Source organism: Podarcis cretensis (assembly GCF_951804945.1).
Source record: "Podarcis cretensis genome assembly, chromosome: 3".
NCBI classification, from domain to species: Eukaryota; Metazoa; Chordata; class Lepidosauria; order Squamata; family Lacertidae; genus Podarcis; species Podarcis cretensis.
The window spans coordinates 113972299-113995154 of record NC_137172.1 but is presented as its reverse complement, the minus strand read 5'-3'; the positions used below and the strand labels follow the sequence as shown (position 1 = coordinate 113995154).

The following is a 22856-nucleotide window of genomic DNA, read 5'->3' as shown; positions in this document are numbered from 1 at the left end:
GGCTGCCTTCAGATGTCTTCTAAAAGTCTGGTAGTTGTTGTTCTCTTTGACATCTGGTGGGAAGGCATTCCACAGGGCAGGTGCCACTACCGAGAAGGCCCTCCACCTGGTTCTCTGTAACTTGGCTTCTCGCAGCGAGGGAACCGCCAGAAGGTCCTCGGCGCTGGACCTCATGCACATGTTGGTTGGGTGTGGGTGGGTGCAGATAGGGACACATAGTAGCATTCATTTTAAAAAAGAGACGATTCAGACCAGCATTGCTAATACATAAGTCAACGTCTGGATAACGTATATTCTTTATTAAGCCCTTTATCAGCTTTCACACTAACTCAGGACTGGTGAGCCTGGTATTCAGTTTGCATCTTCAAAGCTAAGGGAACAAAAGAAAGACCATTTATCTTCTTGCTTAAAATACAGAGGGAGATCCAGCCTTCAGGTGAACTTGAAAGCCCTTTTGTGAAGGACACTTGAAATCTTGAAGTGCTTCCTAGCCAATCAAACATAGGTTTGGTTGGAAACATCCTCTCATCCTGGCCTGCCAGATTTTTAGCAGCTCCCATTTCTAGACAAGATGGAAACACTTTGAGCCAAGGTGATAAGTGTGAGGAGAGAAGGAAAGAAGGACATAAAATCAAACTGCAAAAATAAACAGGGCTGTTGAGAAAAACATATATTCTGTTTGTCATCAAAAATAGCCTCTGCATTCTCTCTCTCGACCTTCTGTAAGCCTCGTCCGATATCCCTCAATAGTTACATTTAACTCAAGTTGAACAAACCTCTAAGGATGCCTTTGGCAACAATTGGCAGCGAAGTCAATCCTCTGAGCCACTTCATATCCTCCCAGTTGATTGATGGATCAATTGCCTCCGCTACATAAACAGACAGGCCACTGTTTTCGCCATAGCCCGTCTCCGATGAAAATGCCAGGTCATTCGTTTCAAAATTTTTCATTCTGGAGTTCAAGAGCGGGGGAGAAAACACTTTCAGAAAACTCAGCTGGATGCGGCAAAATTTAAAGCCAGTACAGCTTCAACTCCCAACAAAACCACTCAAATGGCTATTTAAAAATCAATCAATCAATCAATCAATCACATACTTCATATTTAATGAATGGACTTGGAAGCCTCTGAGGTACCACCTACTGATTTGTCTACCGTGGTGTGGAGCAATGCATCCTAAATATTTGAGGTGGTCTTGTGGTCATTGACAGCCGCCCAGAGTGGCTGGCGAAACCCAGCCAGATGGGCGGGGTATAAATAATAAATTATTTACTACTACTATTATTATTATTATTATTATTATTATTATTATTATTATTGAGGAACATGTCATTATAATGAAATGATTTTAGAATGTTGTATCATTTTACTGTTGTTGGCCACTCTGAGCCCGGCTTCAGCTGGGGAGGGTGGTATATAAATAAATTATTATTATTATTATTATTATGAGACTCTTATTATGCTTTTATATTCTGCTGGAAGCCGCCCAGAGTGGCTGGGGAAACCCAGCCAGATGGGCAGGGTATAAATAATAAAACTGTTGTTGTTGTTGTTGTTGTTGTTGTTGTTGTTGTTGTTGTCGTCGTCGTCATCAGCATCACCACCATCATCAATCTCAGAGCTGTAGGTTTGAGCCCCAAACTGGGCAAAGGATTCCTGTATTGCAGGGGTTGAACCAGATGGCTTTGGGGTGCCTTCCAACGCTACAAATCAATGATTCTATTATGTTAAAACAAAGTACTTCATCACATGACGTGCAACTAACTCACAGAATTCATTACCATATGAAATTGTGAGAGCCACTGGCTTTAAAAGGACATTAGCCAATGGGGTTATTGGCAGCTATTGGGCATGATTGCAAATAGAACCTGCATGTTCAGAGGCAGTACAGTGGTACCTCGGGTTACAGACGCTTCAGGTTTACAGATGCTTCAGGTTACAGACTCTGCTAACCCAGAAATAGTACCTCAGGTTAAGAACTTTGCTTCAGGATGAGAACAGAAATCGTGCTCCAGCAGCACGGCGGCAGCAGGAGGCCCCATTAGCTAAAGTGGTGCTTCAGGTTAAGAACAGTTTCAGGTTAAGAATGGACCTCCGGAACGAATTAAGTACTTAACCCAAGGTACCACTGTATACTTCTGAAGACCTGGTGCCAAGGGTGCCAAAACGGAGATGCCCCACGAAGGGTGTTTCTCTCATATACCCTCATCGTGGCCACCTTGTACGCATTTGGCTGCCCATGGCTGAAAGCAGGTTGCCGAACTGATGGATTATTCAACTGAACCGGCAGTGTCTGTTTTGCACCACGGTTCAGGATTTCAGCATCCGGAAACCAGGAGTTGACACCTACCCTCTTTTCTGTTCTGAACAGAGAGGAGATACACAAAGAGTTTCTATCCGTCAGCAAGCAAGGTGGGTGCTGATATAGATGCCTCCCCTTGCGTTGAAATGGGGACATGCTTGGTCCTGTCTAGGGACGCAGGTGGCCAGAAGCGGTTGAGTCCTGCTGGCCACATGACCCGGAAAGCTGTCAGTGGACAAACGCCGGCTCCCTTGGCCTGAAAGCGAGATGAGCGCCGCAACCACATAGTCGCCTTTGGCTGGACTTAACCATCCAGGGGTTACCTTTTTTTTTTTTTTTTAACCTTGCTTGGTCCTGTCTTTTTTCCTACATTTTTCAGGAGACAAGACATCCACTTTGTTTTACGCCACACCCCACAGAAGCCATTTGGTATTATGCCCTGCACCCATGTCAGCCATTTTGTGACTGCTGCCCATGATTCTCTCTCAAAATTCCAAACGATGGATAAAAATCATTGATTAAAAAAATAATAATTTTAAAAAATCAGATTTTTAAAAAATTAAATTGGTTTTTTTTATTATTTAAATTGGATTTTGAAAATAAAATGCTTTGGGAGGAAAAATCTTTCTAAAGATAGTTTTATATTTAAGTTATATTATAGTCCAAAGGCTATTCATCAGGAAATAAGGTTTTAAATTTTTCATCTGTTCTAAAACTCAATCTAAGGTTTATTTAAAAAAATTGTTTAACCACATCAGTTAACTAACATGGATACATATGCTATAATGTTATTTAGTTAAATAAATTGTTTAAAATGTTATTAAGGAAATGATTATTTTTCTCCTTCCAATAAAGTGCAGCGGAAAAGTTGTCCAAATATAAACAGTTAACTTATTAAACCTCACAATAATTTCATAATTATCCATCAATGTATTTCTAAAAGTATAACCAAATCAGTAATTTTTATATAACTGTAAAAACTACTCTGAAAATTTATTATTCCAAAAAAGAAACCTTAATCTGGTTGTAAATATTAAGATTATAGCAGCAAGAATGAGTATTTTTGTTAAAAAAAAATGATTTAAATCAAGTCTTACTGAGTAGTGGGACTATGGGATGCGGGTGGCGCTGTGGGTTAAACCACAGAATCTGGGACTTGTTGATCGGAAGGTCGGCGATTTGAATCCCCACGATGGGGTGAGCTCCCGTTGCTCGGTCCCTGCTCCTGCCAACCTAGCAGTTTGAAAGCACGTCAAAGTGCAAGTAGATAAATAGGTATCGCTCCGGTGGGAAGGTAAACGGCATTCCCATGCACTGCTGTGGCTTAGTCATGCTGGCCACAGGAAGCTGTACGCCGGCTCCCTCAGCCAGTAAAGCGAGATGAGCACCGCAACCCCAGAGTCGGCCACAACTGGACCTAATGGTCAGGGGTCCCTTTACCTTTACCTTTTACTCACTAGTGATTTAAATTGATGTGATTTAAATCAAATCCACCCTGTGGGGAGCCCTGGTGTATAGGATCTGAGCACCAAAAGAACTGAAGAATGCTGGAAGATGACCAAAACCTGTAAGTGCCTGTGTTCTTTTGGAATGCAGAAATAAAGAATCAAATCTAGCACACGGGGGGATGGGGGAGGGTGACACTTTATCTAAATTAATTCGGTATTGGAATGATTGGTAATAATAATTGTATTATAAATTGGTATTGTTATAATGAGGCTATTATTGGATTGTAATTGAAAACTAATAAAACATATTTTTTTAAAAAAAAGAAACAACAAGCTGTAAGTACCTGAGATTCGGGGGAAGCTGAAATTTGTTGCGCACATCATCTAAGCGTTTCCCAAGAAACGGTGTATCTACAGTCACAAAGATGCCTTTGTATCCAGCTTTTTCTGCCCGCTTCACTAAGGACCTGGTGACTTCACGGTCTTTATAGATGTAGAGCTGTAACCAACGAATTGCCTCTGGAGCCTCCTGGGCAACTTCTTCTATAGATGTTGTGGACCACGAACTCAGCATCATCCCCGTTCCCATTGATCTGCAAGCTAAAGATCAGGAAGTAAGTGCCTCCCAAATATTTTCAACAACAACAACAACAATTTATTATTTGTACCCCGCCCATCTGGCTGGGTTTCCCCAGCCACTCTGGGTGGCTTCCACAGAGACCAAAAATACACTAAAATGTCACACATTTAAAACTTCACTGAAGAGGGCTGCCTTAAGATGTCTTCTGAATGTCAGGTAGTTGTTTATCTCTTTGACATCTGATGGGAGGGCGTTCCACAGGGCGGGCGCCACTACCGAGAAGGCCCTCTGCCTGGTTCCCTGTAGCTTTGCTTCTCACAATGAGGGAACCGCCAGAAGGCCCTCAGTGCTGGACCTCAGTGTCCGGGCAGAACAATGGGGGTGAAGACGCTCCTTCAGGTATACTGGGCCAAGGCCGTTTAGGGCTTTAAAGGTCAGCACCAACACTTTGAATTGTGCTCGGAAACGTACTGGGAGCCAATGTAGGTCTTTCAAGACCAGTGTTATGTGGTCTCGGCAGCCGCTCCCAGTCACCAGTCTAGCTGCCGCATTCTGGATTAGTTGTAGTTTCCGGGTCACCTTCAAAGGTAGCCCCACGTAGAGCGCAAGTAGTTCAAGACCCTATCAAGAAACTAGGTACTGCACATTTATATTATGGGCTGGGGGGGGGGGAATCTCTCGAGCTTTCTAATTGCTCTGTTCTCTTTATAGCAGCCAAAGGTGTGAATTTTATCAAATCAGCACTTTCTGAAATTACACGAGAACCAAAACACAGCCACAGTGCATTTCGTCAACCCATCAAAATTTACAAAAATGCATTTGCTATGGTAAAATATGTATAAAAATGAGTATATGTTTCTGAAAATAATATACAGTTGGGAGACATTGCTTGCAAAGAATGTGTACGTTAGTCAAAACTGCAGAGAAAAATACATTTATTGGGAGAAATCCACACCAAAATGCCGAATAATTTTCATGAAGGTGTTTGTTTTAATGCTAATTTCTGAAGAAACTTGGAAAACTGAATTTAAGATTAGGGAAAACGAGAAACCAAGAGAACAAAATTGACAGATCCTTCCCTCTCTGGTCAGCCGATTGGTTTTCAGTTCATTTTTTAACCATTTACTTAATTCCTCAAATACTGAATCCTCGATGGTTTCAGAATTGCCGTTGGCTGCTTACAACCTACATATTTGTTGCCCTGGCCTTGATTTCAGCACTTACTGGACTTCAGCTACCTTTCTTTGTAAATAAACTGCTATTGTTAACACAGGGTTGTCACGGAGTCCTAAATAAGGGACATGACTTTAGTCATCGACATTGTCCTAAAAAACCTTTTTAAATATTTATGCAAGTTTAAGTTAACTTTTATATTTTGTGCAAGCGTTGACTAGTGATGGAGCTCCAAATTCCATTTCTCCAATAACAATTGGCTCAGCTTTGCCAAGCTCTGATGGTACATTAGGCTGATGCTGGACAACTCTATGACATAGCAGAAGTACTTAGAATCATAGAATCATAGAATCATAGAGTTGGAAGAGACCACAAGGGCCATCGAGTCCAACCCCCTGCCAAGCAGGAAACACCATCAGAGCACTCCTGACATATGGTTGTCAAGCCTCTGCTTAAAGACCTCCAAAGAAGGAGAGTCCACCACACTCCTTGGCAGCAAATTCCACTGTTGAACAGCTCTTACTGTCAGGAAGTTCTTCCTACTGTTTAGGTGGAATCTTTTTTCTTGTAGTTTGGAACCATTGCTCTGTGTCCGCTTCTCTGGAGCAGCAGAAAACAAACTTTCTCCCTCCTCTATGTGACAACCTTTTATATATTTGAACATGGCTATCATATCACCCCTTAACCTCCTCTTCTCCAGGCTAAACATGCCCAGCTCCCTTAGCCGTTCCTCATAAGGCATCGTTTCCAGGCCTTTGACCATTTTGGTTGCCCTCCTCTGGACATGTTCCAGTTTGTCAGTGTCCTTCTTGAACTGTGGTGCCCAGAACTGGACACAGTACTCCAGGTGAGGTCTGACCAGAGCAGAATACAGTGGCACTATTACTTCCCTTCATCTAGATGCTATACTCCTATTGATGCAGCCCAGAATTGCATTGGCTTTTTTAGCTGCCGCGTCACACTGTTGGCTCATGTCAAGTTTGTGGTCAACCAAGACTCCTAGATCCTTTTCACATGTACTGCTCTCAAGCCAGGTGTCACCCATCTTGTATTTGTACTTGCTGGACAAAGAGCTGACGACTCACAAGTGTTAGAGCTCCTTTGGAACCTTTTTCAAATTCTAGATCTCCATTATACACAGAAGCAGGTAGTTACCAACACCTTTCCATTCCTGAAAGGCCTATGATCCAAACACACAATACCCCTCTTCTGAGAATGCCTGGAGAGGTTACTTGATCCCATCTGTGGCTTTCTGTAAGATTATCTGGCCACGCTTAATTAAGTGGATGAGGAAGAGGATCTGAGCAGACTTGCACTCCCCTCCATCACATTCCCAACTGTCTCCATCACATTCTTACATGTCCTCCATAACTGACCGTACCATAGGTGTCAACTTTTCCATTTTCTTGCGAGGAATCCTATTCGGAATAAGGGAATTTCCCTTAAAAAGGGGAAAACATTGACAGCTATGGACTGTACCCAGAAGCTGACTGAATTCATGGAGGTTTCTTCCCACACACTTCAGAAGCAGGGAGTCAACACAAGTTTGGGGTGCTCTATGCCTTCCATGACAAACTGCCAAATGGCTGTTTGGGAGAACATGACTTATTTGGGAAGCGAGTTCCGACTTAAAGATAACTCCAACCCAACCATGGAACTCAAGGAAGCTTAAAAGGTTAATTGTGACATCGGGTTTCCACATTCCATATTTATCCAAGGCTTCTCTGCAAAATTCTGTAACCCAAAGTTGGGGAGTCTGTGGTCCTTGGAATCCGATGCCCATCAGCCCGAGAAAACATGGCTTCTCGGGATGGTGGGAGGTGCTTAGTCCAGCAACATTGGGAGGGTCACATGTTCCTCATCTGAAATTTGCAATTCCTGATCCATAGCTACCCACACTAAGCATAGCAGAAAATGCCCTCAACAAATCTCCCATCCAGATCCTGTGGGATGCTCGTTTGAAACAATACATTACAACAGGCCTAGGCAAACTTGGCCTCCAGATGTTTTGAGACTACAATTCCCATCATCCCTGACCACTGGTCCTGCTTGCTAAGGATGATGGGAGTTGTAGTCCCAAAACATCTGGAGGGCCGAGTTTGCCTATGCCTGCATTACAACAAGGATGATTAACCTGTCATTGGACTACAAATTCCATCATCCCTGACCATCAACCATGTTGGGGCTGATAGGAGTTGGAGTCCAACAGCTTCTATCATGAATGCTTTAGCTGAGATTCCTGCGTTGTTGGGAGGCGGGGGAGAACTAGAAGATCCTTGGGATCCCTTCCAATTCTACAATTCTATGATTCTATAACAGCTGACGGGCCACAGCTTAGTCACCCTTGCTTTATGTTCTATTCCCTGAATTACCTACAGTGCATTGGGAGAAAGTTTGCACACTTATTAATTATCTAGACACCCTCACAAGGAATAAGCCAGAAAAACATTTCTAGCTTAGTAGTCACGGAAATGGGTGCCACCAAATGCATGGCTGCTTCAGTGGCTTCTGTGGGGCAAGAGGACACTTGGACCAGAACGTTGTAGCTGGACTTCTCCACATTTATTTCCATCTTTTATCAACAGTCATTTAACTGCCCCATTTATTTCAACACTGTTCTCAGAACCTCCAGGTACAGAACTCATATAATCATTTTTTTGATTGATTGAATTTATATATCGCCCTATACCCGGAGGTCTCAGGGCGGTTCACAGAAAAGATGACAATCTACAAAATCAAAGTTAAAAACAATACCCCCCCCCCCAATTATTATTAATTTTTACATAAGTGGTGTTCATCAGTGAACAGAATATGCTGTTTGGGTAAGGTGACTAAAGCTCCAATTAAGGCTTAGAATAAAACCAAACACTTTTTTACTTTAGATGTCATCAATATTATGGTAATTTGCCTTTTATATAATACACTGATTTATCTGAAACTTTTCAATGTACCAAAGATCACCTAAAGAGAAACTAAAAAAATAAGCACTGTGTTATGTATTTACCTACGGTGGTTACCTGAGTGACAGCTTAACATTAAAATGCTTATCTATTGAGAAATGCTGTATCTCACTAGACACAGGGGTTTTTGTCCTCAGGGATAGCATCACCATTTAGGATACAAATGCATGAACTTCTAGATTATGTACTATACTGCAGACATAGCAGACTGCCCCAAGTACACTTTAAGCAATATTATTTCATACTGAGATTCTTGTATCGGTCCCTAGTGACTGCCATTATAATAATCCTTTGTGTTGATTGGGATTCCTGGGTTTCTATTCAAGGTATTAGAGCTCCACCATGTGGAAAATCTACTTAATCATAGCATATTCTTGCAACTTACTTCACTTCCTAAACAAACCATTCCCCTCAATCTCTCGTGCTCTTATTGAGAATTTATGCAGGCTGCTTTATAAAAAAAAAAAAAACCCACAGTGTCCCCATTCCAACATTCACAGAGTCCATGTAGCAGTGGCTCCAAGCCGCGGCCGAAACATTTGAAGCCCTCTCCCCATGCGCAACACTCCCATCTGAGTGGAGCAGAACCTCCCAAGCAAATTCCTGAGAGCTCCCTGGGGCAGAGACTCCATGTAATCAAATGAAAATGATCTACAGGTGGTACATGACGCCAGTCAAGCTTGCAAAAATTTATCATTTGCCCGATAATAAATGTTGGAAGTGTAAAGAGATTGAAGGCACATTCTTTCACCTTTGGTGGACATGCCCAAGGATTAAGACTTTCTGGGAGATGATTTATAATGAAATGAAAAAGTTATTTAAATATACATTTCAGAAGAAACCAGAGGCCTTTCTCCTGGGCATGGTCAGCCAATTGGTGTCAAAGAAGGATAGAACTTTCTTTATGTATGCAACAACAGCAGCAAGAATACTTATTGCAAAGTACTGGAAGACACAAGATTTACCCACCTGGGAAGAATGGCAGATGAAGGTGATGGACTATATGGAACTGGCGGAAATGACTGGCAGAATCCGAGACCAAGGAGAAGAGTTGGTGGAAGAAGATTGGAAGAAATTTAAAGTTTATCTACAGAAACATTGTAAAATTAAGGAATGTTAGAAGGATGTTGGAATGAAGTAATGTGGTTTTAGCAGAAATGATATAAAGGATTAAGTAAAAATGGATTGTTAATTGGTGAAAGAACAGAATGCAAAATTATAGTATATTAAGATAAATTATTAGGATAAAAATAAAGATGGAAAGGATTTGCTGAAATATGTAATTGAATTAGAATACAAAAAAGGGAGGTGTGAGGAGGTCAAGGAAATAAGCAAAGGAAAGAAAGTTATGTAAAGGATTGATTTGTGTTTTTTTTAATTATCTGTATCTTTTTTGTGTGTGTTTTTCCTTTGTTTTTGTATTGTTCTGTATTTTTATTTTTATTTTTTTCTGTTTAAATATGTTCTTTATTTTTTCTTTTTGTAACCTTTAAAATCTCAATAAAAATCTATTGGGGAAAAAAGAGAGACTCCATGTAATCAAAACAAGATGGGCATATAGGTTGCTTCCAGGTGGCCTTTTAGTGAGAATTCAGCCAACTTGTTTGCGAGAGAGATTAGATGGCAGCCTGATTTCTTTGCAAGGAGGTCAGTTGGTGTTACGCCACAATTTCCAGTGCATTTTGCCATCCCTTTCCTTACTGCAAAAAGCCTTATCTTTTGCATCAGGAGATTTGTTTTGAAACAGCTCCAAACCAGCTTTAATTGTGTAGCCTGAATTTGTCGGGATGTGATTGAGTCCACCTGAAAATAGTGACTGTATAGAAGTGCCCATGAGAGGAGCCATTGCTACGTGAATATTTATAATGGATTCTGTTAGTTCTTTTATAGAAATATATATTATTGCATCTCCTCTGGGGGATCTGCTGTCTACTTTTAGAAAATAAAGCAAATATAGTCATCCTTGGTTCTCGAACATAATCCGTTCCAGAAGTCCGTTCAACTTTGGAAAACGTTTGAAAACCAAGGTGCAGCTTCCAATTGGCTGCCGCAGCTTCCTGCACTTCATCAGAAGCCGTGGAAGCGCCGATGGACGTTTGGCTTCCAAAGAACATCCGAAAACTGGAACACTTACTTCTGGGTTTTTGGCATTCGGGAGCCAAAACGTACGAATACCAAGGTGTTTGAGAACCAAGGTACAACTGTGGATTCATCTTAATTCTTCATTACCCGAAAGCAGCTCAACACTGCCATCCGGGAATTTCCCATTGCACGGAAGTTGAGAACCTGCAACAACACGATTGTGCTCTTTCTCTCTCCATCTGTAAACTTTACCTCCATCAGGTTTCAGCTCCTTCTAAAAAGCATCCTCTCAAAATGACCACAATGTCAACTTGAAAGCAGCATCTCAAACCAGGTTGACCACTAGAGGGAGCTGGCTTGTCAGACACTTGAAATTTCTTGCCCTCAAAAAGGAGTGGATGTTCTGTGTCAATAGATTCCTGTGATGTGAGCAGTCAAGTGAAGCGGGGAAAGCTAAGAGAATATTATCCCCAAGTACCTTTGGGAATGTGTAAGATGTAAACTGAGGCCAAAACTGACAGCACACTACTCAGAGTGACAGACACACTGGTATGCAGGCCTTTTGCCAAGTTTCCTTCCAGGTAGGACATTAAAAAAAATAATGAACGGGGAAACCCATCAAATTCTTCATAACCAACAAACATCTGTAACCAGGTGACCAAGTCCACAGGTCTATGCATGGGCAGTGTAAGAATGAAATGTCTGTTTCACAGGATTTTTAAAAATAATAATTCAGAAGCTTTTCCCTACTAAACATAACCACCTTCCTTAAAATAAACGAGAACTATAAATTACCTTTCTCACACACGAACAAAACTTTTAAATGTGCTGCTGTGCTCACAGTCACAGAAACTTAAATATCCTGTCCCTCCTCAATGTCACTTGAAAGCATTAGGAGGATGGTTATTGTGAGCAATCCATTCTGGGTTGAAGGAAGCAGTTCCTTTGACAGGCAAGAGCTGTGTTGCATCCCTACACCATTGGCCCTGTTGGGTGGAACTGATGGAAGCTGTGCTCCAACAATATCCGCCAGGCTAGCCTCCACGCAATCCAATTCTAATACAGTGGTACCTTGGGTTACATACGCTTCAGGTTACAGATGCTTCAGCTTACAGTTTCCGCTAACCCAGAAATAGTACCTCGGGTTAAGAACTTTGCTTCAGGATGACAACAGAAATCGTGCTCCAGCAGTGCGGTGACAGTGGGAGGCCCCATTAGCTAAAGTGGTGCTTCAGGTTAAGAACAGTTTCAGTTAAGAACGGACCTACGGAACGAATTAAGTTCTTAACCCAAGGTACCACTGTATACTAACCATCAGAAGTAAAGGACTCACATGCCGCGTTTTGAAGCGTAACAATGAATTCTAGAATTGGAATGGTGTTGTCTTCATTTCTTGGCAAATTTGACAAAAGCCAGCATCTCAAAACAACACAGAGAGGTTCATTAGGGTGGAGGTGTGGAACTCTGGCAACTCTCTCCCCCAACTCTGGCAACTTTGACAGGAAGCTGTGGTCCTCGCAGCGCCGGATTTAGGGTGATGTGGGTCATTCCCCCGCACAAGGGGCACAAAATTGAGTAGATCCATAACTGAGAAGCTCCCATTTGGGCGTGCCAAATGTTGGCCTCGCACAGGATGCCTTATGACAGATTACCAAAGTCTACCCCTGGTCCTAGCTTCCTGTCAATCATCTGGTGTCACCAAACTTTTCCTTTGCAGCGTGGGAAGAAAATCCTAGTCAAGCTAAGCTTGAAGTTACAACCTGCCAGCTGATGGGTGGTGACTGTGTGTTCACCAGAATTCCTTGTGCCCCGTTTGGGGCAAGGGTCAACAGGTTTGCCAGAAGGGTTTGTCAGAATCACCGTCAACCAGCTGATTGTGCATTGGCAAAGGGGAGCCTTGCTCTCACTGCCAATCAGGAGTGTGTTTTACAGTTTCCCAACTCTGAAGTGACAGGCATATCTCTACCTGCGTCACACCTGATGTCAGCCATGATTAGGATATTGTTTTGAGATGCCACAAAGTGGGGAAAGCTTTGTTCCGATTAAAAAACAACAGCACTAGTTCAATCAACTGAAGCTTTTAATTCTAGGTTCACATTTAAACCCCAGATCACTTCTGCCAGAAACAAGTGATTTTGGGAAGGGTCCGAGACAGTGCAGGACAAACCAACCACCTTGGCATCAAATTTCATCAGTAAAACTCCTATGGGTGTGTTTTTTCACATTTCAATCCAATCTGTGTTCAAAGCTAGACGTTCTGATAAAAAGCAAGAATAGTAGCAGGCCTCTAATTGAAAACTGACGCCTCATTCAAGCCTTGCTCTTGGCACTATTTATATGCCCTGAAGGTACTGATTTTTATGGTTGTTTTGGATCAGGGGTGTGGACAGAGCAACTAGAAAATTCTCAAGTTTCATTTTCTCAGGATTTCTGCTTTAAATAATGAGAAGTAATTTTGGCCTCAGCCCAGCATACCTGAAGGAGTGTCTCCACTCCCATCGTTCAGCCAGGACACTGATGTCCAGCTCCGAGGGCAGTTCCCTCACTGTGAGAAGTGAGGTTACAGGGAACCAGGCAGAGGGCCTTCTCGGTAGTAGCACCCACCCTGTGGAACGCCCTCCCATCAGATGTCAAGGAGAGAAAGAACTACACAGCTTTTAGAAGACATCTGAAGGCAGCCCTGTTTAGGGAAGTTTTCAATGTTAGATGTTTTATTGTGTTTTTAATATTCTATTGGGAGCCGCCCAGAGTGGCTGGGGAAACCCGGTCAGATGGGCAGGGTATAAGTAATAAATTATTATTAATTATTATTGACAGCTTTATTTATACATCTTTTGATAAGAGGCACTAGAAGTTCTGGGGGTTCTCCCAACTACCCAGGAGTCATTTTCCGGGTGAATGGGGGAGCACACAGGGGAAGAGAAGGGAAGCCCCACTACACAAATGGAAATCCTTGCATAGGGCGTTCGCTGATGGGCTTAATAGGGGAATTCCACCCAAGGTTTCTTTAACATTGCTGAGCTCCTTCCTGGGTTATATTATTCACAGCTGGGTTTTCCAACATACCTCTGGCAGTTGCAATTTCTCCATCCGCATGAGCCATGCATTGCATGGCTGTCGCTGCTACACATATCGGCATGCTGAGTTTCTGGCCCAAGATGGAAGTCGACAGGTCCAGAGCAGACACATTCCTCAGCATCCGAGGGTACAGTCTTAACCTAGCACAGATGGAAATGGAGAAGTCAACTTATCAGACAGACGGGAATCATACTCCAGAGTTTGCAAAGCACTTTTTGTCTTTGTTTACTGCTGAGCAAATGCTATCATTTAATGCTCCCACCAGTACGGACTGGAACCAGCTCTTCCTTAACTTTCTTTTTTGAAAAAAGTTTTTACTTATACTTTTCAAATTTATACATTTCATTAATTTTACAATCATTTTAACATTTCAGAGTTTGACTTCCTTCCCTCTTTCTGCAGTTGCTTAAATTTTTAAATATCTTCTGCATATCCAAATTCATTTTATTTGCTCATTTAATTATCTACTTCAAATATAAACTCTTATGAAACTGCAGGTTATTACAATAATCCTGCCAATGTTTTCATCTGTTTGCAATTTATATGTAAATATTCAATAAACCATTTCCATTATTTTATAAAATGTTTGTTATCTTGATTTCTTATTCTTCCGGTAAGATTCACCATTTCTGCATATTCCACAAGTTTTTGTATCCATTCTTCCTTTGCCGGGACTTCTGCTTCTTTCCATTTTGGGGCAAGTAGCATTCTTGCCCCTGTAGTAGCATACATAAATAAATTTCTATACAATTTAGGTAGTTCTGTCCCTATAGCTCTTCCTTAACCTTCAGGTGGTGTGAAGCTAGCCAGAAGAAGATAATTTGGGTGGCAAGTTCCAAGTTCTAGAAATGTAAAGAGGCAGGGTCAACACACACTTATCAACTTTTGGCAGGTAAAGAAGGTCTGGCAGGAAAGCAAGTTACTGTATTTTTTGCTCCATAAGACGTGCCAGACCATAAGACGCACCTAGTTTTTAGAGGAGGAAAACAAGAAAAAAAATATTCTGAACGAAACAGTGGATGTATGGTTTTTGTGGTTCATGCTGTGGCCACAGACATGTGATCTGATGGTGAATTTGGGGTGACCCAATGCAAAAATCCTGAGGATCCATGTGGATCTGTGCTTTGTAACCACGTTTTTGCACCATTGCAGCCCCAGGAAACAGTGGATGCGTGATTTTTTTGGTGCCGGCTGTAGCCATGGACATGCTATGTGATCTGATGGTGAATTTGGGGTGACCCAATGTAAAAATCCTGAGGATCCATGGGCTTTTACCTCCCCCCTCCCAGGCAGTCTCCGCTAGCATCCCTTATCTCTTTTCCGATCCCACCAATCAGATGTTTCCTTTCAACACTCCCTTCCCTCTTGTTTGCCTTAGTGTTGTGTCTTTTCCTTAGCTGGAGCAGTTTTTTGCTCCTCCGTTTCTTCTAATTTCTCTCCTTATTGCTTTAGTCTTCCTGTTTTCCCCCTTTGCAAGTTTGCTGTCTTTACCTCCCCCCTCCCAGGCAGCCTCCTTTTTCTCTAGTGTCCCTTATCTCTCTTCCCGATCGGCAAATGATCAGCAGCTTTCTTTCAACACCCACTTCCCTCTTTTTTTAAAAAAAAAAAAGCAAAAAAAAGCACGATCTGCTTTTTGCCCCTGGGCAATTCGGCTCCAGGGACCACACATTCACTCTATAAGACGCACAGACATTTCCCCTTACTTTTTAGGAAGAAAAAAGTGCATCTTATGGAGCGAAAAATACGGTACATTCTACAATGCAGGCATATTGTCAAGCATTAGGGGTTTCGGGCTGGGACTTTCGGCATCGCCGAGGCTGCGCAACCGCTGAAAGGAATCAGAGGCCACATTCAAAGAAATAATTTAAGGTGCTACAGTACCACTTTAAAACATCATGTCTTCCCTCTGGGGTTTGTTAAGGGAACAGAGAGTTGCTATGGAGCCACATTCCCCATCACACTTACAATTTTCAGTTCCCTATGAAGGAGGACTGGTTGTTAAACCACTCTGGAAATTGTAGCTCTCGGGGCAGGGAACAGGCATCTCCTAACAGCTTAACAAACTACAGCTCCCAGAATTCTTTGGAGGAGTCATGAGCGCTTAAAGTGGTATCATAGACCATGGTATGGTGTGAAAGTGGCTGCAGACTTAACTGTGCTAACTACAGAAAGCATTTCAGTAACTTCAAAAGCGCCAGGAACCACTCATGTTTCACCTGTCCCAACAACCTATTGCATTCCCTGTCATTGGATGTTCTTTCTATAAAGCATAAGCACTGAGACATGGGATGCGGGTGGCACTGTGGATTAAACCACAGAGCCTAGGACTTGCCTATCCGAAGGTCAGCGGTTCGAATCCCCGTGACGGCGTGAGCTCCCATTGCTCAGTCCCTGCTCCTGCCAACTTAGTAGTTCGAAAGCACGTCAAAGTGCAAGTAGATAAATAGGTACCGCTCCGGTGAGAAGGTAAACGGCGTTTCCATGCACTGCTCTGGTTCGCCAGAAGTGGCTTAGTCATGCTGGCCACATGACCTGGAAGCTGTACGCCGGCTCCCTCGGCCAATAAAGCGAGATGAGCACCGCAACCCCAGAGTTGGCCACGACTGGACCTAATGGTCAGGGGTCCCTTTACCTTTAAGCACTGAGACAGGTAGACTGATGCCACAATAAATATAGGCCAGGTTGTGCTCTTTAAAGCCACTCCTGAGAAATGGAATAACCTATGTCCAAACATTCAGAATGGGAAAGTCATTAAACCATGTTGCATTGTGTGTTGATAAGCCTCCACTAGCATCTCTGTGTTCCTCAGAAATGTTTTAGTAAACAGCTCAACCATGTATTCTCGATGTACCAGTTGTCTGTATCATTGTCTGTTAGGAGCCTTGAACTCTGCTTAGCCTCCCATTCCTTCCTCTCCATGTTTGAGACAAAGTCTCATTTCGGTGACCTTCCTCGCACTCAGCTCCAGGGAAGCAATGACACGCATTGTGTGAACAACTTTGGTAAACAAGCTGTCATTGGTCCCTCATTTATCAGCAAAGGAGAGCTCATTGTCCAAAGGCTTTGGGAAAGTCAGGGATGCAATGTGTCGGAACTGATTATCAGAGGTTTGATCATTTTCTCCCACTCTAATTTAAAATGCTGGAAGATGTGGTTTCAAATTGATTTCCTTGAATGTCATCAGGCCCACAGGCGTCATGACCTTGCCACAAAATCTATTTTCGAAGAAACGATCTGGCTGAAGGAGACTTTGGGATAGAATTTTACCCACCAAGAACAGAAATATTGGAGGACAATCTTTTTTTAGTTCCCCAGCACTAACCTGGAGAGGGTGAAGCCAGCTCGGTTATCTCTTGTTTGGCGGGGGGCAGATTTCAAAATAGCATGTTCACAAATTGTTACAGAAACGCTGGTGCCATCATCCACACTGCAGATGTTTAGGATTCTTTTACGATAACCAAGTCCAAAGAGAATGGGAAGCAGCCACATCTCAATTTGTCTCATGGCTTAAGCCACCAGCCTGAAATCCTAACTGCTGACTCCCTGGGAGACCATGGCCTCTTGACTCCACGAGAACCAACAAAGCAAAAAGTTACTGCATTGAATGTATAACCCTCACACCTCCCCATCCAAATATTCATCAACTTCACTGCTGATCAGTGGCAGGGGATGAAGGGACACAGAAGAGATAGCAATCCATCTTGCCAGCCCATGAGCATATTATTGTTGTTGTTGTTTAGTCGTTTAGTCATGTCCAACTCTTCATGACCCCATGGACCAGAGCACGCCAGGCACTCCTGTCTTCCACTGCCTCCTGCAGTTTGGTCAAACTCATGTTACTAGCTTCGAGAACACTGTCCAACCATCTCGTCCTCTGTTGTCCCCTTCTCCTTGTGCCCTCCATCTTTCCCAACATCAGAGTCTTTTCCAGGGAGTCTTCTCTTCTCATGAGGTGGCCAAAGTATTGGAGCCTCAGCTTCAGGATCTGTCCTTCCAGTGAGCACTCAGGGCTGATTTCCTTCAGAATGGATAGGTTTGATCTTCTTGCAGCCCACGGGACTCTCAAGAGTCTCCTCCAGCACCATAATTCAAAAGCATCAATTCTTCGGCGATCAGCCTTCTTTATGGTTCAGCTCTCACTTCCATACATCACTACTGGGAAAACCATAGCTTTTACTATATGGACCTTTGTTGGTAAGGTGATGTCTCTGCTTTTTAAGATGCTGTCTAGGTTTGTCAATGCTTTTCTCCCAAGAAGCAGGAGTCTTTTAATTTCATGGCTGCTGTCACCATCTGCAGTGATCATAGAGCCCAAGAGGGTACCCCCATTCATACTAATTGTGGCCTTGACAACGATGGCATTCTTAGTGGAAGGAAGCAGGGCACTGAAAATTATGATTTAGCTGTCACTAGCTTGGGCCATATAATGCTTTATTTTTATTTCCTTATTAGAGGCTTTTATAGGGACGCAGGTGGTGCTGTGGTCTGAACCACTGAGCCTGCCGATTAGAAGGTTGGTGGTTTGAATCCCTGTGATGGGGTGAGCTCCCATTGCTCTGTCCCAGCTCCTGCCAACCTAGCAGTTCGAAAGCATGTCAGTGCAGGCTTTTAACTGAAACCTAGAAGATGAGCTTTGAGAAATGCCACAACGGTAGAGCTCTACAAAGTGATGTTACAGTGCATGGAAGTACTTGAATAATAATAATAATAATCAGCAGCAGCAGCATTATTATTTATACCCCGCCCATCTGGCGGGGTTTCCCCAGCCACTCGGGGCAGCTTCCAACAGGATATTAAAAACACAATAAAACATCAAACATTAAAAACTTCCCTAAACAGGGCTGCCTTCAGATGCCTTCTAAAAGTCAGATATTTGTTTATTTCCTTGACATCTGATGGGAGGGCGCTCCACAGGGCGGACGCCACTACCGAGAATGCCCTCTGCCTCATTCCCTGTAACTTCACTTCTCGCAGGGAGGGAACTGCCAGAAGGGCCTCGGTGCTGGACCTCAGTGTCCGGGCAGAACGATGGGGGTGGAGACGCTCCTTCAGGTATACTGGGCCGAGGCCGTTTAGGGTTTTAAAGGTCAGCACCAACACTTTGAATTGTGCTTGGAAACGTACTGGGAGCCAATGTAGGTCTTTCAGGACTGGTGTTATATGGTCTCGGCGGCCACTCCCAGTCACCCGTCTAGCTGCTGCATTCTGGATTAGTTGTAGTTTCTGGGTCACCTTCAAAGGTAGCCCCACGTAGAGCACATTGCAGTAGGAGGGAAATACCATAAGCTAATCTGTTGAACATTTTCCTTGGTGAAACAGTTCTATAGCTTTCCCAGCTCAGCCAAAGTGATTTTTCAGGGGTTGGCAATGTGGTGTCTTCTGGATGTCGTTGAACTAGCACTCTCATCATCCCAGGACATCGGTAATGGAAACTGAGATTGATGGGAATTTGGAGTCCAGCAACATTCTGGTGGCACTTGGTTTTGTCCAAGGGGCAAGACCTTTCTCTCAGGGCAAATGTGGACTCACAGACTGAATGACATCATAGTACAATGCTTTAAAATGTTTTCTGATTGTGACCACTTGATAATATTCACCTTAACTTTTATGTTACATTTACATCCTTATTGCTGCATCCATGTCATGGGAAAGAGCATGGATAGACTTCTAGAATGCAGTGTGTTTATTTTCAGCCACTGGTTCTCATTCTTCAGCTAATATATTTCTTAGTTCATGCATATGATCAGGCGCAGGGTGACAGCCTTCAGAACAGAAAACGTTATTCAGCACCGAGAAAAAACACTGAACTTAGCTGTTGTGATCAGAAGTAGCCAGAGATTAATTCCTAGGTTCCATGCAGGAAAATAAGTACCTAGATTGTGTCAAAATGATTTTTCTTCTGTTACAAGAGGATAACACAGCATCTGACAAGTTAACCTTCAGGGGTTCAGATACTACAGGAAGGCAGGTTTCCAACCATGAGTCATTTGAGGGTTCACAGTTCTGTGTATCTGAGATTTGCTCATTCCATTTTTATATATTACAAGAGAGATGGTGGAAAATAAAAGCTTAATGTGGTTTCTAGCCAAGTTTTGCCATTTGCAAAATCTGAACTTCAGCTATGCCATTATTTTGAAGTAATGTGATGGCAGTTTTCAAAACTTTGTGTTTTTATCATTTATTTTTAGGTCATGAGCCACCCTGAGATCTATGGATGAAGGGCGACATGCAAATTTAATAAATAAAAATAAATAAAACAGACCAACTGGGCCTCGATTGTAGGGCCCTGCCCTTTCCATCCTTTCTCAGGGGGCAGAGTACAGCCTGCTTGCTAGGCAGAAAAGCAAGGATTCTGTCAGGAGAAATTGCAATTTCCCATCTCCAGCATGCTGGGTCACCAAAAGGAAACCATGCAGTGTCAGATGTCATTACAGTGGTGCCCCGCAAGACGAACGCCTTGCAAGACGGAAAACCCGCTAGACGAAAGGGTTTTCCGTTTTGGAGGTGCTTCGCAAAATGAATTTCCTATGGGCTTGCTTCGCAAGACGAAAATGTCTTGCGAGTTCCTGCAGGTTTTTTTTTTCCTTCCCCCCCTTTTTCTAAGCCACTAAGCCGCTTATCAGCTGATCCGCTAAGCCGCTTATCAGCTGATCCGCTAAGCCGCTAATAGCACTAATCCACTAAGACGCTAATGGGCTTGCTTCGCAAGACGAAAAAACCTCAAGACGAAGAGACTCGCGGAACGGATTCTTTTCATCTTGCGAGGCACCACTGTATTACCCAGTGCCCAAGCTTATAGCCTAAAGGTAAAGGTAAAGGTACCCCTGCCCGTACGGGCCAGTCTTGACAGACTCTGGGGTTGTGTGCCCATCTCACTTAAGAGGCCAGGGGCCAGCGCTGTCCGGAGACACTTCCGGGTCACGTGGCCAGCGTGACATCGCTGCTCTGGCGAGCCAGAGTTGCACACGGAAACGCCGTTTACCTTCCCGCTGCTAAGCGGTCCCTATTTATCTACTTGCACTCAGGGGTGCTTTCGAACTGCTAGGTTGGCAGGCGCTGGGACCGAGCAGCGGGAGCGCACCCCGCCGCAGGGATTCGAACCGCCGACCTTTCGATCGGCAAGTCCTAGGCGCTGAGGCTTTAACCCACAGCGCCACCTGCGTCCCATAAGCTTATAGCCTAGCTAACTGAAATGTAAGGCGTTATTGCTCGGTTGGGGGACTCCTCCCAAACGGTAGCCTTATTCCTCAGGAGAAAGGCATTCCCTTCCAAACCAGTGAGCAACAGTTTAGAATGAAGATATTTGCAAGAATGCAAGACTCAAAACCCTGACATGGCACGATGCCTGCCAAATCTCATGGGCTCACCTATTTAAAAGTTTACCTACCATGTCCTTTCTCCAAAAATGGATTTCAGTTCAATACGCGCAATAATTTAAAGCACAAAATGTTGAAAAGAGAGAGGAATCAAGCTATTCAACCAGAGGAAAATCCAGTACAGTTGTACCTTAGAAGTTGAACGGAATCCGTTCCGGAAGTCCGTTTGACTTCCAAAACATTCGGAAACCAAAGTGCGGCTTCTGATTGGCTGCAGGAAACTCCTGCAGCCAATTGGAAGCTGCGGAAGCCCCGTTGGACGTTCGGCTTCCAAAAATAGTTTGATAACCAGAACACTCACTTCCGGGTTTTCTTCAGGAGCCGATTTGTTCAGGAGCCAAGGCGTTTGAGATCCAAGGTACAACTGTAATTTACCATATTTTTTGCTCTAGAAGACTCACTTTTTCCTTCCTAAAAAGTAAGGGAAAATGTGTGTGCGTCTTATGGAACGAATGCAGGCTGCGCAGCTATCCCAGAAGCCAGAACAGCAAGAGGGATTGCTGCTTTCACTGCGCAGCGATCCCTCTTGCTGTTCTGGCTTCTGAGATTCAGAATATTTTTTTTCTTGTTTTCCTCCTCCAAAAACTAGGTGCATCTTGTGGTCTGGTGCGTCTTATAGAGCGAAAAATACGGTAAAAGGCTTGGATGAATAAAAAAAGTGTGTTAAGAAATACAGGTAAGGGGGTGTGCAGGCCTCCCTCAGGAAGACATTCTTCGTTCCTTCCATGCATGGCTATTATGTCAGCTATTAACTTGTTTAGCCTCACCACCCCCATGTCCTGGACTGTTTTGAAGCATACACCTACTGTTTCTCTTCAATACCCCATCTTCTCAACAAGCAAGGAGACAAAGAGGGGTGCACTGAAGTTGTTGCTTCTTTCCATGCTGAAGGAAAGAAGGGAGAAATTGTTGGGTTGAGAGAACAAGCCTATCAAGATAATCCCACCCTTACCAGTCACTCAAAAAGCGGCTTTTGGGACACAGCGCGGTTGTCCGAACTGTTTACTCCAACTCAGTACCCACCAGACATGGACACAATGAAAGTGGAAAGTTAAGACTATTTAGCCAGAAACTCCAGCAGCAGTTAAGCATGACTCCTGTAGACAACCAAGCTGTCCACTGTCACTGCAGCTTAACTCCATTACAGACATGCTTCAGAGCTTCATATTCCCCATTGCCCTGTTTAATTACATGCAAGCTTATTTATTTACCTTGAAAATGCAGATACATTTTCAGCTAAGGTCTGCTGATCATCAGCTCCAGACTTATAGTAGTCATACACAGATTTCCGAAGAAATTTCTTAGCATGTTCCTCAAAGTCAGCAATGCAAATTGGTTTTTCAGACATGATGCAGGTTACTCAGTTTTGTTGCACTTGGATCATTTAAAGTTTCTGCATTTCTGCCTGTTAATCATTAAATTAAAGCAAGTAACCCAAGTAAAATACAAGCCCCCTGTTGACATTTCTGGACAACTGCTTTGGACTTTGGCATCTATTTCTCATTTACCGAATTCGGATATGTGCCAATGCATATCAACCAGGGAAACTAGAAGCATGCTTGGAGGTTAGGTAAAAGTTGCTATGAGGGCTCAGATAGACCACAGCTTATAAAAGGAACATACAAGTCTAAAAAAAGTTACAGGCTCTCAAGGAGGCTACATAAGACAAAAGACCTTTAAAAGGAAGTCTAGGCCAAAAAAGAGAAAAAGCAAGAACAAAAGTACTTTTAGAATTAAGGCACGCCAAGGTGGCATTTGGAGAGAACACAGGAAGAGAGAAAATAGTAACCAACTTTGCTAAATGCTAAATTTAAATTTCCTTTCTTGTTAGGGATGTAACGGGTCACTGCAACATCGC

The 22856-nt window shown here is 43.2% G+C and overlaps 1 protein-coding gene across 1 annotated transcript in view; it reads right to left on the bottom strand.

The window, feature by feature from the left end:
• Positions 1-22382, bottom strand: part of HAO1 (hydroxyacid oxidase 1) — a 31866-nt gene extending 9484 nt beyond the window's left edge. Inside the window, exons 1-4 of the mRNA XM_079970033.1 lie at positions 22210-22382; positions 13611-13762; positions 4094-4349; positions 777-952 (exon numbers count right to left, since the gene is read on the bottom strand). Coding sequence (XP_079826159.1) covers positions 777-952; positions 4094-4349; positions 13611-13762; positions 22210-22346 — 721 coding nt within the window. The 5' untranslated portion in view covers positions 22347-22382. The remainder of the gene's footprint in view (positions 1-776; positions 953-4093; positions 4350-13610; positions 13763-22209) is intronic.
• Between the last annotated feature and the right edge of the window lie 474 nt (positions 22383-22856).